We start from the raw sequence: 21,322 nt of genomic DNA on the forward strand, positions 1-21,322 counted from the left end.
ATCATCAAAATTAAACGAAATAAACATTTGAAATATATGAGTTTGTATGTAATGTATGAATATAATATACAAGTTTCACTTTTTAAATGGAATTACTGAAATCAATCTACTTTTTCATGATATTCTAATTTTATGACCAGCACCTGTAGTTATGAGATAACTGACACGATACACTGAAAACACTTAACCTTTCATGAGCGGTGCCCTTTAGTTGCCCAGAAATTGAAACTGATAGAAATTGTTACATGTTTATTTCAATTTTAAGATTTCTAAGCTTGCATGTGGATTTTCTGTGGCGGTATAGAAGTAAGCTGAGAGGAACCACCCTAACCTCTGGGCCTGCAGGTTTCTGTAACCCTAGCCTTCCACACATCACTTCTTTGGCAGTTGACAAGCTATAAGTGTCCCACAGTAGCCTTTTCTGTGCTGACAACTTCAAAAGGTTATTCTGCACAGGTCACAACAAAATATTATTTTCAGGGTTTGTGTAACATGACAATGTGGGGGGAATAAAAATCACAAAAACATAGTGGCAAGTTGTCCAGTTTTACCACATGGCAAATGTCATGTGTGACATATACGGGCTTATGAAAATGACAAGCGAAGACAGGGCGGATCACAAATCCAGTCATCTGTCACACTTTATTAGCTCCACCAGAAAGGGTGAATATTTCCAATCTCACCGTGAGACACATTTGGTCAGCAGATGAGCTCCACTGTAAAATAAGCCCTTAGATGTTAACAAAAAACACACTACCCGAAAAAGAAAAACCCCTTTTGATGATGAGCAGCCAACATTAGAATGTGGGCTAACGCAGACACGCTAGCATCCTACTGATCCACTGAATCGCACCTCCTTTAGAGAAAATCCACCAAAAAAATGTCACAAAGTTACTCTTTGATTTGTACGTTATATTTTGAATTTTATAAATGAAATGAAGAAGACCCAAACTGTAACATCATCTGAGATGAAAAACGTTGTGTAGGTGTTTCTTTGCAGTTCAGATGGAACTGTTCTCATTTGGCAGCCAGCTTTTTTCTTTCTTTTTTTTTTTTTTTAAACAGGAGTGGAAAGTGACAGCTTGTTAAAACCCAGTGTTTATTTCTTTTCTGTGTCATGGTTTGAAGAAACAAGGAACACACACAAACACTTATAAACATGTGGGGAAAAAAGGGTTATATGGTATAAGTGCTGTTAGGGGATCATTTTTTTTCTTGTCAGAAAAACAAAAAAGCATCTCTTTTGTTAAGATAGTTTTTTTTTTAATTTAACTCCTAGTCATATACCAAAGCAGAGGGTTTTAGTTTATTGTGCAACATTTTGTGTTGTGTGTCTGACACAGGAGGGCAGTCTTTCAACACTTCACTCCAAACCAGCTTCATTTGTTCTTAAGCCTCTCACTTATGAGTGTGTGCAGCTGAAATTACTTTCAAATATAATTTGAGTGTGAAATTATTGGAGTTGTAGTAACACGATTTCCAGTCTTGTGCCAAAAAAGAAACCTCACATCGAGCGTGATCTCTTTGTGTCTTCTGTGTCTTTTCCCGGCAGCGTTTGCACTCCTGTTTCACCTCATTTTCACCCTCTGAGACGCGCTCAGCCAAGAATGCTTACAACTCGTATTGGGAGATGTCATAATTGAAAAATGTCCAGAGTCAATATTTACTCAGGTTGTGCATAAAGCTATCTGCCATTTCAGCATTTGCTGTGCCCCTTCAACAAACAGCGTGCAGCTCTGATGAACACTGAAATTCCTCCGGATTCGTTTCTCCTCCTCCTTCGTTCCACTTCTCTTGGATTTTTCAGAATTCCAACTAACTATTCCGTACATACCCCATTTCTGGATCTGAGCTTGCCTTAAAGAAATTCTTCATTAACTCTTCCGTGTAAGCTCACTGAGGAAAGCGGGCAGGCTAACCCCCCCCCACAGGGTTGTGTTCTGTGTAAGTCAGATTTTGGATGGAAGTGAGGTGGTCCTGCAGAGGAAGTGGTGGCAAACCCTGGGAAGTACTGCTGGTTTTGATGTGCTGCCGATACCCCAGCAGCCCCCACCTCCACCCACAATCTCCATCGCCCCCCCCCCCTTCCACCCCCATCCTTGAATGGAGATCCTATTAATCATCCTGTCAGTCCGGCAACACATGCATTTGCTTTCTTGCAGCAGACACACACACATAAACATAAACAACTAAATAATGCAGCTGGTCACTGCCTGGCTGCATTCTAAAGAGGGAGCGAGGGAATAATCTCGCTGGAAATGGAAAGAGAGCCTGGGAGCTGCCAGATTTGCTTGCTGCTTGCAGTGTTTGCGCTGCAGTTGTTGAAACCTTTATTGGTCTTTGTTGGGTTGTTTAGTGTTTGGTGTTTTATGGTTTGTTTCCTTTGTGATATCAGCCTTATAGTGTAAGTGTGCCACTTGGTCTGACTTAATTCTTTTTTTCTCATGCTGGGAAGCCATCCCCTGAGGGAAAAAGAGGCTAACTTGAAAATGTTTTCCTCAGAGGGGCACTCAGCGCTAGAAATGTGTGTGTGTGTGCATGAAGAATAGGGTGCGTGTGAATTTGAATCTGGTAAATTTAGGCCATCTTTGCCAAATATCCTCTCAGTGCAGGCCTTTATATTGGTAGTGGTAAAATGAAAAGCACAACACTGTCAACAGCTTCTGTTTTGGGGTTTTTATCAAAAAATGTAAAATTGTGTTTTATGCCCCTCAAAAATTTCCTGAACTGGGCAGACAAAGTTCTACCATCTCTACTAAGGTAAGTATTTCCTGCACTGTGACTATGCTGCACACTAAAGCCAGACTATAGTTGCTCACGTGATGTTACTCCCCACACATAACCTTTTCAATAGTTGTTTCTGTGGTTGTGTAAAGGCTGAGTTATGAAGCTATTTGGGAATTTAAAATTTCTCCATTTTGTTTTGAAACCTAAAAAGAAAAAAAGCCTTCAAAATAAATCTGGTGTCTGAATTTAATTTTTGTCTGACTCTCATGAAAATGATTCTTAAATTTCTAGCTAATCCTAAAATGCCACAAATTAATAATTACAGTGGAACGCATTAGTTCTGCATTCTGTCCTGTCATTATAAATACACCCAGCACCGTTCGCATAATTACTGCACACTAATTATTACCTCTGATTAAATACCATTGCTCTAGCACACTTTGAAACTGCACACTTTCTCAGCTCCTGCTGTGTTACTAAAGCTGGTATACGATGGGAAATGTAACCCTAATCGGATCTTTACAAGAGGTGAGAACACAAACCTCGGGTCAGACCTTCAGAGTGGTCCGTTTCAAAGACGAGAAGCAGAAATCACAGAAGCTGCTGGGCTGCAAAGCGCCGCTGAGGCCTGGCAGGCGGCTCTCTGGAGTCCCAGTCTACTGCCATGCCAGGCTGGTGTGAAATGGACACTTGTGGGCTCGGCCTGTTCCGTCTGTCCACAGTTGTTAATGATAACATGCGCTGGTCTCAGCACTTGATGTTGCTCACATGAGCCTCTCATGGCCTGCCAAGTGGGGAGTATGTTCTTATAGTGCTAATACATTCGCAGCCGTGTTTGGTAAGCACTGGCCTCATTCTGCACATCATCAGCCACCAGCTTTGCTCCAGAGAAGAAAATCATTGCTAATCGTAGCTTTTTTTAGTTCAGTTTTGATCCAAGATTTAATGTTTTGTTCAGTTTGTGCATTTTGTAACCTTAGAATTAGCACAACACTGATTAAAATCCAATCCATCTTATTTTAATTATGGATTTTTTTCTTTTGTGATAATTTGAATTTTTTTAAAAAATGATTCAATTACATTTGCCATTTTGTTAAATATGGTTCAGCTCATTCCTTTTAGATGAATTTTAAATGTATCACACTATAAGCAATAAAACAACTGTGTTGTTTAAACTCATCTTCCTCATTTTAATTTTAGAATTGTTTATTTAGATTGCAAAAACATTTTTTAAAAACCTCATGTTACTAATGTTTTTTCAATATTTTGCTGTGTTTGCAGACACATTTTGTCACTCTGACTCCAAACCCCAGTTACATATTATATGTATATCTCTGGCTGAACAAAATATGACAGACTGCCCCCCTCCCTCTCTCCCACCCCCTCCCACACACACACCCTCACCCCCACACCCCCGCACTCCAAACTAAAGATTAACATTGTGATTCCCAGTGTCCCAGCAGACAGCGTGATTGATTACATCATATTAAGGTCATTTTTACATCGGGGTAATTTTCACTCGAGCCTCGCGGCGAAATTTTAATGTGCATTTGTTTGGCGGGGCCTGTCGGCTCCTCGCTCGTCTGATCTGCGGGGAAATGGATGGCGACATTAACGAGCTATTAATTAAAAACAACAACATTAATGATGATGGGTCAAAGAGGAGGGGGGAAGAGCAAAAAAAAAAGCTTTTGTAATCAGATTTCTTTTTAATTCTTTGTTTACATTTTGCAAATTTATCGTCTGTCTGGATTTGATTCGGCTTGAACTGTTAACGTTTTGATTTGAATCCACAAAACGAATACATACGAATCTTTGTTCCTATTTTTGTCAGAATGAACAGCAAATAAATCAGCTAATTTTTGTCTTAGAAAGTATGTATTTTTAGTTTGGTTCATGACGTTGGTTGAATATAATGTGTCAGATTTATTTAAGATAGAAGAAAAATATTTTTATGATGGTAGAAAAAAACCAAACACTGTTTAGAAATGCATTTATTTCATAATTCTGAAGCGAATTTCATTTACCACCTAAAGAAGATGAAAGCTTTAAGAAAACATGCTGCATTTTGTGCACCTTCCTTTTTATTTTTGCATACAGTTTAGGCTTATAACTGTTAATTTCATCCTCTAATTTGCGTTTTTATCAAACATCCGGCCATGTTAAAGACATTCAGTGCCACATTTAGAAACATTTTATGTTTGAAGTGCGCTCTTTAGGTGGAACCTGCAGAGCGTCTCTGCATTCTCTGCCCTCTAACCTCTTCACTTTCCTGCTCTCGGTAGCTTCTGACAGCATGTTAACAACACTGGAAAAGGCCCCAAAGAAAATGTCTTGGATTAGCGGTCAGATTTCCCATTTCCCATAGACGCACAAGGTCCTGAACCCAATTAATGTCTAATAATTACCAGGGAAACTTCACTCTGACCGCTTCTGGGTGCTTCATTAGAGGAAGGGAGGCCTCGGCCTGCTGCGGAGTGCTTCTCCTGAGGCTTTGAGGGTGGAAAAAAATAGATTTATGTGATTGATTAGCTGCTGGAGTGTTGGCGAATTTATTCTGATCAGTCTGCGGCAGAACACCGCGTCACTGCTGGGATAGTTTCCCCTGACTGAAGCGGCAGAGATGAGCAGAGGCGACGCAGCGCAGTGACGGTGTTTGCCATTACAATTACAGTTGGCAAATTTACAATGCCCACGGCACCCACAAGAAAGGGGACCCGCTGCTTTTTTTTAATTTTATTTTATTTTTATTTTTCACCCTCCTCCCCCGGCTTGCCTTGTCCGCGCGCTTCACCGTCAGGGGCTCCGTTTCACGTGCGCAGATAACATCAGCGTATAACGTCTTTAATCCAGAGAGCCGGGGCCTTTCAACCGCGGATAAATCTTGAGTTTCAGTGGTGTATGTGTGTGTGTGTGTGTGTGTGAGTGTGTGTATGTGCGTGTCTGTGGGAGGTACAGTCAATGCAGTCTGACCACAGCAGTCCACGCTACTGTAACCCCGCCTCACCACAACACACGCGCACTTATCAGCGCACGCGCCTCGAGACTGTATAGTCGATCTTTTCGCGCCGCTGTTATTCGCCTGGAATAAATAAACAAGGTGTGAAGAGTTGGGCTTTGGTATGCTGTGATTTTCCAAGTGATCTTCTGTTGGAATATTTGCAGTTTTCTGCAGCCTTGGTGTCGTGGATGCTTAATTGTACACCTAATTAAGTGTGTGTGTGTGTGTGTGTTCTTTAGATTAAAAAATAGAGAACTGAAAGTTAAGTTAAAGGCAGATGACAGCGCTTCATCTGATCTGGTTAACCGATATGAGTTTTTCTGTGGCTAATGTTGACCTTTAGCTGAAATGCAACACCGATTTTTTTATTTTTGTTTTTGGTCAATATGCAATTTTTAACTAAATTTAACGATAGTTGCTCAACTTAAAGTATACCGAACAACCCTTAGACGAACTTGTACAATTAAAAAACAAGAGTATTCTCAATGAAAACTGATTTGTGGGCTGCAGTAGCTGCTTGTTGCAGCTGCTGCTGCAGCTTCATTTGAACAGACGTGGCCGATTGCCAGTTTTCTTTTTTTAAGTAGGGACTATCTGGGGCTAAATGTGTCCATCTCTAAACGGAACCTTATTAATATGTTCCTTACAATCAGGCCAAACAACCTGGGAAAATGCCTTCAAACGGACCTATGACAGTATAACTGGCACTGACTCCCAATTAGGTGAAATTAAAGGTTTATTGAACAAAGTAAAAGACCCTAATAACGAAAACATCCTAACAGCCAACATATGCTCTAAATTAATTTGCATTCAGGCTGATCCAAATATTGCTTTTGTTTGTTTGTTGTCACTCTCGGTTGATAATGGATCTCATCTGCTCCCGTTTAGTCTAATTAGAGGGATTAATAAAACTGAGAGGGACCCTGATGACTGGAGCGCAGCGGCGCACGTCTCTTCCTGGGCCGGAGCCAGTAGCGCAGCGCTTTACGCGCTCCTTCCACAGACTCCAGAAAAAAAAAAAAAAAAAAAAAACAACAGCAAGAGGTTTTTTTTTTTACTCCTCCTGCAGCCTCTGCACGTTTCCTACAAACCCTTTAAAGGTCGACATTTAAATGGCGCAGAAAAGTAATTCCCCGCGGGCCAGAGCCGGACAGCAACACTTTTTTTTCTCCCCTTCTGCTTCTTTGCGAACATAATCGCAGTTAATTGCTGCTTTTAAAACAGTGTCGCGCCGTGTGGAATCATTTGTACCACCCGATGATGTGCAGGACATAATCAGAGGCCTCAACAGGATCGGGCAATGATTCCGACAAATGAAACAAAGTTCTGCTGGATGTCTTTTGTTTCTGTTTTTTTTTTTCTTTTTCGTCTGACTGGATTGTGAAAAGCATAAAAGTATCAATAAAGCCGGTCGATCAAGACAATGGATTATTGATAGCTTGTCGGCACGCTCCCACGGTTCCCTCATACACCGGAGGGAATAAACAAAACCTTTGTACACAGCTTTTATTCACATGCTCTATTATTTGCTTTAATTTATTATTTGTCTATCGACTTGTTTCTTTTTTTGTGTGTCTGAGTTTCATCTGCGCTGCCTTCAAGGCCTCGGAACTTGGTTACTTTATTATTATTATTATTATTATTATTATTATTACAACTATTATTATTCTATCAAACCAAATCCGTTGAATTCTCTATCCTTGCTCGTGGGACCACTTATTAAAAAATAACAAGGTGCTCACCTCTGCTTCTCAATCCCTGTGCGAACTCTTCACCTGCTTCTTTGTGCTGCCGATTGTTGAGCCAATTAAACAAACACCGTGACGCGAGACCAAACGCGCCCTAATCACAGCTGATTAGGATTTATTAATAATATTTAAAAAAAGAAGCATTTTGATTCCCTTAAAACATACATCTCATGACGACTTCTCTCCAATTTAAAGATGAAGATGTTTTGGGTGAGCTGTAAAATTTATTCAAATCAATCGATCACAAAGAAAGTCGATGCAAAAACAAATGTGTCCTGAATAATAATAATAATAATAATAATAATAATAATAATAATAATAATAATAATAATAATAATAATAATATTTTACTCTCCTAAATGATGTTGTGATTTGGGTCCAGGCAGGGCAGCTGCTCCGCGCCTCTCCCCGCAGACTGCAGTGGCTCCGTCACCACCGAGCCTTAATGGGCTCCAGCATAGAGCCGCCTTTATTCAGCTGAACGAGACGGAAACCATTCCCATATGACATGAGAGCTAAAGGCCCAGGCAGCGCAAGAATATACCGACCTGCACTGCCTCCAACAGGAGAAACTGGACTTTTGTTGAAAAAAAAAAAACTAGATAAAAAAAATAAAATAACCTAAGTGTAATGTTTCTTTTTGACTCCCAGGATGCGATGCAACATGTGTGCCGACGACAAGAAAACCTTTCCAAGGGCATTGAAACAACTGCAATATGAATAATAATAATAAAAAAAACTAGAACATAATTATAATTATTATTATTTATTTAGTTAATCTGAATGTATGTCCATAATTTATTATAATAAATTGTATAAAATTAGCACTCATCTGTCTTATAATTACATTCAACCACTATATTAATTATTATCATTATAAATATTACTACACTAACTAGTGTCTATTAAATAATTTTGCTGGTTAACTTAATATGGGGGGGATCAACAAAAACAAAAGAACAACAACATTTACCTCGTGTTTTTTATTTTCAGGATCCCTTGAGCCGCTGGATGCCCTGAGGGAAACGTGATCCCCTTCCGCCTGCAGTCAACAAACAAACAAACAAACAAAAACAGGTGCAAAGCAAAAGAAGCAGCTGCACAGAGAATCAGCAGCATGCTGTCCAGCTTCCTTCAGGTGTTCTGCGCCTAAAATGCGCTCGGTGCTGCTAACTGTGAGCACACACACCCTCACACACACACACTTCTACGAGAAACAAGTGCTGCGGATAAAATTATTACAAATGTTGAACTTTGGAAAAAAAGGAGAGAGAGAGAGAGAGAAAAAAAAAAGAGCCCGTCTGGACTTTTCCTTGGTGCTGCTAGAGGCTCCATGCCTGCGTCAAAACAGCTGCTGGCTGCTGCTTGTCCTGAGGGCAACAAGGTTTACACACAATCACAGAGGAACACACAGGCGTACACACTGCACACGACCCAATCATTCCCAGTAAACTTGTTACAACAATTGCGCCTTGGACCTATTTTGGTCCGCGTGTGCATTAATGAAGTTAAAAATAACGTCTGCAACTCGAGCGCTTTTTGGCACAACTCACATCAGCTGCGTCAACAGCCTCAGTTTCTGGGAAATAAAAAGACAACTTTTAATTTTATTAACTCTTCTGGCAAAAAAAAAAAGACAAACAGCAAATGCACAAATACATAAAATGCAGGGGAAAGTCTTACATAGTTTTCATAATTACATGAGAAATTATCAACATAAATTGTGTTTTTCCATAATTAGAATGCGACCTTGACCTCGGCACCATACCTCAGTGCGTCCACCGCTGGGCTGCAGAAAACCAAGTAGCCTCTGCAAAAAAAAAAAAAAAAAAGGGGGTAAAACTCCAAGACGGTGCTGGCAGGAGCTGAATGGGTGAAGGTGGGGGGGTTGCAGGGGTGAGAAGGGGGAAGGAGAGTGGAGGGGATGGCATGGGGGAGAGGAGGGAGGGAGGAGAGGTGAGATGGTGAAGAGAGCGCAGGAGGAGGAGGAGGAAGAGGAGGAGGGGAAGAGATAAGTGATCTAAAGGGGAGACGATAGGACAAAAAAAAAAAAGAAAAAAGTGATGATGATGAATACATTGGAAAGTTTTTTGGCCCGGGCGAGGGTGTCAGATTGAATGGCCTGTGCGCATGTGCGAAGGTGTCCAAACTGACAATGCTGGTGAGATGAAGATAGTGTTGTTGCTGCTTCTGGGCTCACGGAGGACGACGAGAGGAATCTACAAGCCGACAAGATGAGATCCAAGGCGAGGGCGAGAAAACTGGCCAAAAGTAGGTCTCCTTTTCTTCTCCTTCCACTTCTTACCGCTTTCAGCCGCCGGCTCCAAACTCCCGGCTCCCGGCTCCGGACATGTTCACTGTTTCCTTGTCATTTTGTAGCATTAAACGAGTATGGGAGCGACTCTTTGTCCAGAGCTAACTTTATTTTTAAACTAAACTAAAAGAAAAAAAAAATCGCCCCACTTCTCGTGCACAGTCTCGTTCCCCTGCACGCCGCGCGCTCCTGCCTTCGCTGCTTCCAGTGACAGAAAGTTTCACGCGTGATGAGAAACGCCGCTGGTGCTTTCAGTTGATCACACTTCTTTAAAAAAAAAAAAAAAAAAGAAAAAGAAAGAAAGCAGAGATAAACATCACCGTCCAAATCTCAGCCCGACCTTCTGTATTTTGGCCCTTGTTTTTCGGGTTGTCGGCAGGGTTCCGTTGACGCGCAGATTTCCTATTCCCCCCCCCCACAGAAGCTCGCAAGAAACTTGTCGAAATGGATAGTAACTTTTTTTTTATCGAGCCGTTCCAAGTCTTGTGAAATAACATTCCCGGTTGTAGAAATAGTGGGCGCTGTGGCACCGCTTCTGCTGCGAGCTGCTGCTCGGCTCGCACCGGCGCAGGGCGCACTCCGTCCTCTCGCCTGCAAAGCGGAGACGCCGACATGTGAATTTGGCACGAAGGCGACATGCAGACTTCTTGGTTGATTTTTTTTTGTTTTGTTTGTTTTTTTGTCCCAGTCGATCCTGCTCAGAGCGCAGAAGATATCGCTCTCCGGCATAAAAAACAAAAAAACGCGTTTGGCCCCAGGCCCACCGGACTGCTGCGGACTGGTTCCTCCTCGAGGGAATGCCAATCAATAATGTGTCTTGAAAGCGCCCATACCTTCCACCTTCTTAGTGGGACTGCTGCTCGCGTCACACGGAAAAATTCATGCATTCGGTTTTGCGAACATGAGCGGTTTTGTTGTCAGGAATGGATCGTGTTTATTGTTTTGACATTTGTTTATTGATGCTGCATTGATTCATCAATCGAGTTATATTTATTTTTCCCCATTCTTGGATGAATGAACTTTTTATTATTATTATTATTATTTTCACAGCACAATACACAAGTCACTGCTTTTTTTTAAATCCACAACTCAGTTTAGATACTTTTGTATATTTTTAAATGTTTGTTAATTTATTTGTCCTACATTAATTACAATCGCTGTGTAGATTTAGGGAAACAATTTAACAACTTATTTATTTCTAGTTCAGAAAAATGTTCAACATTTCTGTTATTTGTTTGCATTTTGCACATGCGTATAATTGCATGTTTGCAGGCCTTCAAAAACTTGTATTTATTTAATTTATGCACACTGGCCTCAGTAATTCCACGTGAACTTCGACCTCATTAGGCCAAGTCCAAACAACATACAATCAATACCATTTTGATCAAAAATTCGGCTTTTCAGAAAAGTGAATTTAAAGTACATTTTTATACATTTTCATAAATAAATAAATTCATATTTTCACATTTAATTACGTTTTTAGCTCTTGTAGATTAATGATAAATAAGTATAAATAAAGAATTAAAAATTACTGATTTTTCTTTTCCATTCCCACTGATTTGTATATGTTAATGCCATTGCACTATACTTTTGTGCTCATGACAGCCATGGATCGAGTTTCCCGTGCAAGATTAGGGGGGCAAAAAAAGGAGAAAACGATTGGAAATCTGGAGACTAATTGGGCTGCTTTGTAAAAATACTTAAACACGTCGAGGATCGTGCTCCGTGCCAGTAATTGCTCTTGGTCTTGATCTCTAAACAGCCCTGATAGTCTGTTGATCCGGGTGCTAATGAACACAAATGCCTGCATGGCTTTGGAGCAGCGTGCGTCGCAGCTCTCTGCAGGCACAGACCCACAGGCCTCAGATCTGTTGCGCTGCAGCGGTGTAGGAAAAACATTGCAGACAGCAGGCATGAAAAATATCTTGTTCTTCTTAATATTCAAAACACACCGAACCACGGTTTTGAATATGACGCGTGGAAATGTAGTTCTTCTCTCTATTTTTTTTTTTTCTGTGACGCTTTACAGACGAAATATTCAGTCTGAGTGCAGCAGGCCCACAACTAATGTCCACCAACTGCTTCATCATTTTATGTCTAAACCCTCGTGTGTATTTTCTTTCTCTTGGCAGATTGTATATGAGAGCCACAGGACTAGAGTTGTTTGCCTCCTCAGCTTTTTTTTAGGCAACAGTATGAAGACGTGTGCGCTTTCTGCGAGCTGCCTTCATGTGTAATATGCAGCCGCTGCTGGTAATTTATCAACAGGAACAAGAGGCTGGGATTATTGAGATTATTTCTCACATTTTAAAAAAAAAAATTGAAAAAATATATTCCTTATACGTGTCTAAGATTAAACAGAAATAATTTTATTTATTGCTCTGGGTTGAAAATATCAGACTTTGTGCGATTTTTCCCTTTAAAAAAAAACCCAAAAAAACAGAAATACCTCAGGATCGTGTCAGATTTGGTCTCAATTTAAAAAATCCAATCTGGCAGGGAAAGTATAAAAGGATCGCTTATGGAAGCTGGAAGTTCACTGCTCCAACTGAGGTTGTATTTTTTGTTTCTGTGTGTAGTTTATGGCTGTGCACTGAGGGCTGAGTGTGGCTGAAAAATCTCGCACCTTGCGGCTGTTTTATTGTGGTATTCTTCTGGGCCCGTTTGTAGCTTTAAATTGGTTTTGGATCAATTAAGGCTTCCGGTTGAGTGAGTGTAGATTTATTTTCTCGGAATTTTCCTTTCAAGGCACGTGTGGACAAAATAGCCACACACAAACGTGCGCGCGCGCGCATTCGCGTACACGGTGCTGTAAACATTCGTCCAGTGACCTCTGCGCCAAAGCCAAAAGAAATGTGAAGTAAACGGAAATATGAAATGTTTTTCTCCTCTTTTCCACACACACACACACACACACACACACACACAAAAGAAGGAAGGTTCAATCCACGCTGATTGTAACACAACTTTCCACTGATTATGGTCTGTTTTATCAGGTCAATAAAAATAAAGAAAGCACCGAATATTTATTTATTTTTGTTAACATTACTTTTTCCTTTTTTTCCTGCAAAAATCTTACTCTCTTCTCTTAGATGCACACAAAGTCTGCCAGTTTCCAACTCATGAACCCTTCTCTCTGTGTCAGTCTGACCCACACTGTCTTTACACAGTTCCAGATATCCTTAAGATCTTTGTGTTAAAGGCCCATTAGAACATGTACTCCCAGCCCTGAACTCGGCCTGGCTCAACAGCTTCTTATGTTTTGACAGAAGTAATAAAACCCAACCCATAACACTTAAAAACCAACAATGGCCGCTATGTTTAACTTCTGGCTTAACGTTCAGGATCTCCAATGTATAGGTGCCATGGAGCTGTGATGTGTAACACAGTTCCCTTTTACATTCACAGATTAGAGCTTGGCCACATAAATGATAGGACGATCAGATGGATGGGGATTCTAATGCATGGTAGTTTTGGGTGCTTTTATTTTGACGTTAGAACATCAGCGAGGAGAAACTGTGCTGATGATCATTGCATTGATCAGTTTTGAAGATTTCCTTTGTTTTGTTCCTAATTGTTGAAAGCCGACAATTAGTTAAACTTTTACACATTTTGTTTTATTCTAAAAGTGAGTTTTACTGAAAAAAAAACCAACCTTTCAAACACCTGAGGCAGAGCTATTTGCCTCTTTGTGGTAATCTTTGACAGAACTGCCACTTTTGCAGATTTGCATCTTTAATCAGTGTCTCGTCTTCTGTATTTAAAAGCTGAAGCAAATTTATTATTATTATTATTTTAGTCCTAGTCTTTTAAAATGATTATTCTTTTATTTTACTTCCATTCAGATTCAATTTAGATTATTTATATACCACTGATTCGCAACAGAAGTCACCTCAGTGCACTATACAAAGAAATCAGAAGTCAAAATAATTGATCTAGTGTATTTATAAAGAGTCAATTTCACCCAATATTCATACGATAGAGTCAAAATCAACAGTTATATTACAAAATGCCAATTGGTAGTCGTCTATGAAAAGCTGTCTGTTTTATCTCTTACACATCATGTACATTTTCACATTTATCAATAAAACTCAACTTTCATTGGTTTAAGAAAAAGAAACATTTGAATCGGGTTGTTTAAAAATCTGATTTGAGAGTCTAATCTGCTTTAAGATCTAGCTGTGTCTGTTACTGAGGGACTGTAAAGTGGTGCCTAACTATCTGAATCAGCCTGAACTTGGCAACAGAAGCACTCAATTATAAGTGTTTGTTGGATGTGAATTCAACAATCCAGGTTGTGGCTCTTAATCGCGTTCTATGATCATTTATGTTCATTTTTATCTGTTCATTTCTGTTTGGTAAAACAAAATTTTATTGCACATGTAAACTAACCGTTGGACGTAGAAAGTAGAGGTTTTGCTGTTAAAGCAGACTTCTCAACAAAGACCACGATCAGTTGTATCATAAAAATTGAACGGTTTCATCCCAAGTCTGAGTTCCTAACCAAATCTTTGGAACGGTGATGGAACTAACTGTATAATCTCCTTCTCCTGATCAGGGAACAAACAAAAGAGAGAGTCACTGAACAGATTAAGCTGATTTTCTGTGGCCTATATATTGTTTAATCTAATGCAGTCTTTTAAAGCTTTTCTTTCTCCATCTTTCATTAAACTTCTTTCTTTCTTGAAAAGGAATCAAAATTGACGACTCCTTTGACATCACATGTGACATGTTTTTATTGTTATTGAGTAAGTTACAGCTGCAACTGTGCTGCTGTTTTGGCCAAGTTCACTTTGGAAAAGAGATGTAAAAGCTTTTCATCTAGTCAAGTACAATTGCAATAAAATATAATATTGTACACATGTGGTTGAGAATGTCTTATAAATCGATTCCAGCGACTCCCTCCACCTCCTCTGGTGTTTTATAGTATCTTTTTCATTTTATCTTTTAGCCATATGATCCAACTCACATCTGCTGTCATTGCTGCACCTTGAATGTGCATTATCACTTTCACTGCAAATGGTTTGTTGACTTGATTTAATAAATCACCAGCACACTTCTTCAATACAGTTGAAGTGTTGCACAGTGGACACTTGAAACTGAAACGAAAACATTGTTTTTAGTTTATCGAGTGTACCAAAATTGTTTTTGGTGAAGTTTTGCAATAGTAAATCAGTGAATTGTCGCGTGTTGACGGAGTCTCAACAAAGGCTCGTAGCACTTGACTAGGTTTTCCCAGTCCCCAGTCTTGCCATCACACATGCACACACTGAAATCATACAACCACAGACCCACTGGAAGCCTGCATGGACACACATATGCACACACCTTAGCAGTGACAGATTTTTGTGCATTGGTATGATTTAACCCCAATCAATCACAAACTAGAAAGGTTGAGTGTAAATGTCACCCAAGCAGCAGGAGCTGGCACTGTTGGCCGGCTCGATGTGTGTGAGAGTGTGTGAATCAGTGTGCGCACCATTTTGTGCACTTGTCGGAGGTCCTGTCACCGTTTCGAGCTTTGACCTTGGCCACGTTTGGCACAGCGATGGGTGGGCACCTGGACACACACAGACACTCTTACAACAACATGCACGTTTCAACCCCGTGTTTCCTGCCGAGTCTCATGCAGGCTTTGTCAAATTTTGAGTTGACATACAAATACCATAACATTAAGCTCTTGCACATGGCTCCAAATCCCATTCATTCCCGTGATATATTGACCCCACATTATCCAGTTGGCAAAAATGGCTCTTTCCCACCTTGCACTGTGACCTCATCTGCCATGTTTGAAAAAACAACCACCCGATCACTTGCTGGTGCAGATTTTGACATGGCTGAGAGACTTCCAGATATATCGCCGATGTTCTTTTTTAGCGGCCCTCCTGTTTTTCGTCTCTCTTCTTATCCTTTGTTTTGCATTTGCTAATGGGGACAGGGTTTTGTTAAAAATAGACCAACAAAAATGAAAGCATGATAAAGAGAAGTGAGTTTAAAAAAAAAGAAAAAAAAAGTTAAAACCAATTACACTAAAGTTAAATGCATTTTGTCTTGACTTGTCTGCTATTTTATTTATGTTCAGCCACTGCTAGGCAGTGTGCAGAAGATTCAATCCAGTGTCATCCCTTAGGACCTGTCTCATCTTTACTTCGGAGTACGCTGATTAACACTAAACGATTATCTCTCTGTGTCACTGTGTGCCACCCGCTGTTAAACAGTGTGGGTTGTTTGCAAAACAAGGGGGCAAATGTGTTGAGTCCCTAATTAGCGTGTTTTTGCAGCCCTCAAGCCACCCCCCACCACCCTCCACTCTTTTTGCTTTGTGATATCCTACGAATTGCTCAACATTGTGACTAGTCTTATCTGGGACTAATCCTGATTTGTTTGGTATTAACCCCCTAGATTTCTCCCGCTTTCACCCTCTTACATCGCTAATACGCTTTCCTTTTCATCCATTCCTGAACACCTAGTCCTCTGTGTTGCTTTTTTCATTTACCCTGTTGTCTTTTTTTGTCTTTTGACTCGATACGTGAAAAGAAAAAGTAGAAAGCACAAGGTATGCTGTTGTCTAAATAATCAATGAGTTGTCTTTTAATGTGCCTTCTTAGAAAGATGTTAACTGTGGTTTGAAATATTTATTTCAAGGTTTGCATATGATTTCTACAGTTTGATATGACATCTTTGTGACTGCCACAGAAGCTCGGAATTATATTAAGTGACCCATCGTGAGGCATTAAAAGACCTAGCATCAAGTGTAGTGACGTGATGGCAAAAAGCTAACTCAAGGTGCTCGAACCATAATGTCCTTTTAACTATCTAAAGATATTAGAGATACTTTGTATTTTTAAATCTTCTTTTGTAGATGCAGTTTGAAGTTTGAAGCTCATCTCACAGTCCATTCCTCGTCCCACAGCGGCAGTGCTGATGATGGCTCATCCTGTTCAGATATGATAAGCGGACAAACTGCTCTGTCCCCTGGGCTGTTTGCCTGTCCTTCCAAACAGACAGTGGTGTTCAGCAGCAGCACGGCTCTAAACGCCCACCGCTGCTTCCCCTTTCATCAGGCCGCCAGTTCAAAGCCTTGGCTTCATCTTCGGCCCCCCCACCCTTCTCCTCCTCTTTCCCTCCCTCCCTCCTCCTCACCGTCTTTCTCGCTGTGTGTCGTTGTTACCACAAAGATGGGCAAGCGGTGTCTCATTAAAGCGGATTAGAGACATCTCCATGTCTCTCAGGGGGCTGAGTGGGACATTTCTCCGCTCCAGTTGCCCCCTTACGTACCCCTCCACCCTTTTCTCTCAGAGATCAGGTTCTTTGATTTGGCCAGATAAAGACCTCTTTCATGTCGGTTGGGACGGTTAGCGATTACACTGTCAGACCCATCGTTTTGGCGAGTTTGACAAATTTGCCATGCAGGGTGGGACGGGTGTGGGGATTGTGTTGGGGAGGAGGGTACAGAAAGAGATTCACAGTAATTGAGCTGTCATTATCCAGTGACCCTGCCAGGCGCTAGTGCAGAGGGCTCACCGGTTCTCTATTTGCTTAATACTTGGCTAACTTTCTTTGTGAGTATGATGGATAGAACAAGGAGGAGAAGAGTGGAAGCGGGGAGCAGCAACCCCCCCCCCCCAACACACACATACAAACACACACACCACCTCCACCAGATGAATACCCCTGCTTATTCAACCACCTCTCTCGAGCACCGCTGTCCATGAAAATTGGCTGTGCTACACTGCTGCTACAAGTTTGTCCTCTCTCCCAGCTCCTCTCTGGTGCAACACAATTAGGCCCATATCCACCAGCTGCCATTTATTTTCATACAAAATGAAAACTGGTGGCATGTTGATTACTGAATTCTCTGGAGACAAAGGGCCGCTACTGGTGTGGTTTAATTTCATTAAGTAGAGTGTGGTGCACAGGGTAAATATATTAGAAATTCCCGCACATTGTGCACCCCCCCCTTCCCCCACCATCCTTGTTTATCATAGCCACTCTGTATGCTAAATAAATCTTGAGGAGTTGCAGTTGTGGAATTGGAACAAATTGCTTGAAATGGTTTGGCTAAAATGAAGCAAATTTCCATAAAATTCAGTCTGTTCTCGAATGTCTCGTTTTTTTCTAGAATGTTTCCTATTTTTTGTGTGCTCTACTGTTTAGAACCTAATTGGCATTTCATGGCAAAAGTTTTTGATTTTTGTCATTTAAACTTATGGAGACTGTACATGAAATCTGTCTTTTCCATCTGGCTAAGAATGAATTTTTTTTTCTGGAGAGGCAAAATGGTCTTCTTGTTCCAGGACTGTGTGACTGTATTAGCACAGAGATTTTGATGAAGGAAATAAGAGCCCTCCCTTGTTAACCTGGAGTCAGATTGGTTGTGAAGCGATGACTAGAGTGGGATGTGTGAGCAGCCGTTGGTGAGTGAGTGCACACTTGTTTGTGTGAATGTAGGTGTTGGAGGGGTCTTGGCTAAAACATTTCAAGATGGCCCATTAGCTGGCGTAGGCCCTTCCCTCCCCGACACTAGGATTCCTCTGTGCTGACCCCCTCTAGTCCACCTCTCAGCCCCTCTGTCCCAGAGGCCCCCCAACCTCATCCTGCCAAGTGTATGGTTCCAAAGTAACGATGAAGCTGCCTGCGTGTGAAAATATTGAATTGCAAAAACATCCCTGGGTGAGAGGGTGTGTGAATGGAGCTTTCAGCGCTGAGCCCGACCCGAGCCCTGTGCTACTGACTGACGGACAACAAATGGCATTTTGTGTCCAGAGACGAAGAGGAAAGGGGAAAAGAAAGGAAAAGAAGAGACGCATAGAAAGGGGGGGTAAAATTTTTCAGGCCCCTTCAGTCAGGGGCCCAATATGCAGGTTTCTAATGCCTTATCACATGGCCTGTCTGACCTCTGGCCCCCACTCAGCTAAGGCTGTCAGACTGCTCTCCAGCAGGGAGCACAAAGGCTCATAGCCTCAATAGACACCATTCACCCCCCTCTGTACAGCTGTACTCCAAAGGTAATAGGTAAAAGTAATGTCAATGACCTTCACTTTCCATCGCTCTGCAGGAGGGCAAAACTCTTAAGATTCCTTGATAATGTCAAAGGTAGAGGGTGGCCATTTTGGCTCCTGATTCACTGCCACCACTTGGCTTGCTTTAGATGAAATTAAAACCAAACTGAACAGCAGTTTTTTTTTGTCTAATTTTTTTTCTGTTTAAAGAAGCATTTTTGCCTTAAAAGTTCACGTAACATCCTATATAACCCTTTTCTTTAAATTAAAGTAGACTGTTACATGAAAGTTTAACCCTCCCGTGGCCTTCGGGTCAAATGGACTTAAAGTTACAAGGGCTTCTCTTCCTCTCTTCAAGGGCTTCATGAGAGTTAATAACAGAACATTACTGGCTTCACTTTGAGAGTGTTGTATCTGTGTGTTTTTGTTTGTGTTTGAGTGGGATATTAGTGAATTTTTTGATGGCTCAGAGGACTGCCTGGGTCACAATATGTCTGTAACCTCCTGTCTTGCTTTGCAACCCACACACTTGCATCTTACTCCACATCGCTCTCCTAACCAGGATTCCTTTCTTTCTTTTCCCCCCCTTTTCCCTTTTCTCCTCCTTCTCTGGAGCATTGGAGTTTCTCTCTCTCCGGTCTCCTTTGAAAAGATGCGGCGTCTTTGTCCGGCCTGATAAAGGATGCCATAGTTCCCCTTTTCCCCTTCTTTGTGGCCCTCGGCTGGCGGCTCCTGTAGAAGTGCAAATGGTATCCTCTCGAAGGGGCTATCCCCGCGGGCCCTTGCTCTCCTCCAGGCTTGGCTAATTACCACCCTCCACCCTCCCCCTCTCTCCACAACTCCCCAGTCCCTGGAACCATGGACGGCACATTCCCACAACCAGCACCTGGCCTTCTTTTCTCCTGGGCTGCTTTGATGGTTGACACCCCAGNATTGCTGAGAATGAGGAAGGATTTCATCATTTTTTATTTTGCATTGACAAACTTCTTGGTGCACCCCGTTTTCACTCTTCCACCTCATTCAGCAGCAGCTATCTTCTTCATCCTCTTCCTCTCTCTGCCTCACTACACCATCTTTCTTTTCCTGCCACCCTCTAACTTCTCCCCCTTTTTCGCTTCTCCGATTCTCATTAATCGAGGTTTTAAATTGCTTTTTGACCCTGACAAACTGCTCTCGCAGAGACATGTCAACAAGAAATTTGTGAACAAGAAATAGAATGAATAAAAAGGAGCAGAAGAAGGTTGTTTTCTGTAATAAATGTACTGCATTACGTACTTTTTATTAAATTGTACATGTATACTAAATTTATTGATTTGGTTTACACAAAGGTTGTTGTTACAAATATCATGTTTTCTGCCAAATATTAAAGTACAGTCTAAAATTTGACTGTTCATTTTTCTAGCTGAAAGAATAGATTTCATTAATTCATCTTTGGTATCTAAAACTTTACAAGTGTTCATACAGGGTAGGTTGGTTTTATTGCAGCTGTAATGTATACTTGCACACACAGAGTTGTGTAGACACACCACAATGTCTAATTTAGTTGCATATTTGTGTTCCACTAGCTGCTGGCCTAATCAATAGCATGCCCCACTGGATTTGACCAGTTCATAGCTGGCCATTGTACCGCCCTGTGATCCTAGTGAGAGCATTTGGACAGTTTTCTGAGGAAAACAAATAGCTCTATTACATGTTTGCATCTTCATGATGCTCAGTGCCCCAAAGGCATAGGGGTCCACCTGTATTAGCTGTATATTCTTTTGGTAAATTACATAGGTTCATCAACAATTAACCAAATGTGATTTGTTTCTCAGTGTGTAGCATGGTGTCTAACTTGTTGTCTTGTTCATACGTAAAGGTTGTTCTTATTGTTAAAGTCAGAAGCAGAATGAAACGTGTAAGTCTCTGGTACTTTGTGTCACTGTGAGATTCACACAAACTTGTATTCAGCAAAGTGATAGTTTCATTCCTTGTATGAGCTCCATGAAAACACAAACAGATGGGTGTTGTTGGGTGTTTTCACACACCTAGACCTGTTACACTAGTACGGTAGAATTTGTCGATAGTTAACAAGACTGGGTTTCCTTTATGTACAGACAATATTAACTCCTCAGTGTTTTGAACTTCAAACACATCATGCAAGCATAAAATGCTTTGTTGAAACACACTGTATATTTGGCTCATTTCATTTTTGATTTTGTGATTATCTGTGCCAAACAAAGATCTGTTATAGTTGTTAGAGGTAGTTTTTTTTTTTTTAAATACATGAGTAATAACAAATAGCATCTTTTTTGGAAACATGTAGGACGGTGGACAAAAATACTACATGCATTTTTATGTACTGTATGTTAGGGTGTGAGTTCAAAAGAATCATCAAGCAAGCAGACAAATTGTTTGATTGCAATTCTGCAGTCTCTTGGGGCATATTAATAAGGAACATGCAAAATTTTATTTTAACTTCTAAGGTGGGAAACTTTAAGCTTCTTTTCAGCATTAATGAGTTGAATTCTTCCTTGGTTATTGATGCACA

At 40.9% G+C, this 21,322-nt stretch overlaps 1 protein-coding gene and 1 long non-coding RNA gene across 9 annotated transcripts in view; one reads left to right on the top strand and one right to left on the bottom strand.

Moving 5' to 3' along the window:
* Positions 1–7,028: 7,028 nt before the first annotated feature.
* LOC119617280 lies at positions 7,029–9,742 on the bottom strand. Its single transcript, XR_005233505.1, has 2 exons — positions 9,631–9,742; positions 7,029–9,286 (listed from the first exon to the last, which is right to left on the bottom strand). It is a non-coding gene; the product is annotated as an uncharacterized LOC119617280 (long non-coding RNA).
* Positions 9,463–21,322, top strand: part of prdm16 (PR domain containing 16) — a 163,201-nt gene continuing 151,341 nt past the window's right edge. For 4 of the 8 annotated variants that reach the window (XM_017417798.3, XM_017417799.3, XM_017417803.3 and 1 more), the window contains exon 1: positions 9,463–9,747. In XM_017417798.3, the coding sequence (XP_017273287.1) occupies positions 9,711–9,747 (37 nt within the window). In that variant the 5' untranslated portion in view covers positions 9,463–9,710. The remainder of the gene's footprint in view (positions 9,748–21,322) is intronic. The other 4 variants (XM_017417796.3, XM_017417800.3, XM_017417801.3 and 1 more) reach the window with 2 other exon arrangements.

Source organism: Kryptolebias marmoratus, linkage group LG8, assembly GCF_001649575.2.
Source record: "Kryptolebias marmoratus isolate JLee-2015 linkage group LG8, ASM164957v2, whole genome shotgun sequence".
Classification (NCBI taxonomy): Eukaryota; Metazoa; Chordata; class Actinopteri; order Cyprinodontiformes; family Rivulidae; genus Kryptolebias; species Kryptolebias marmoratus.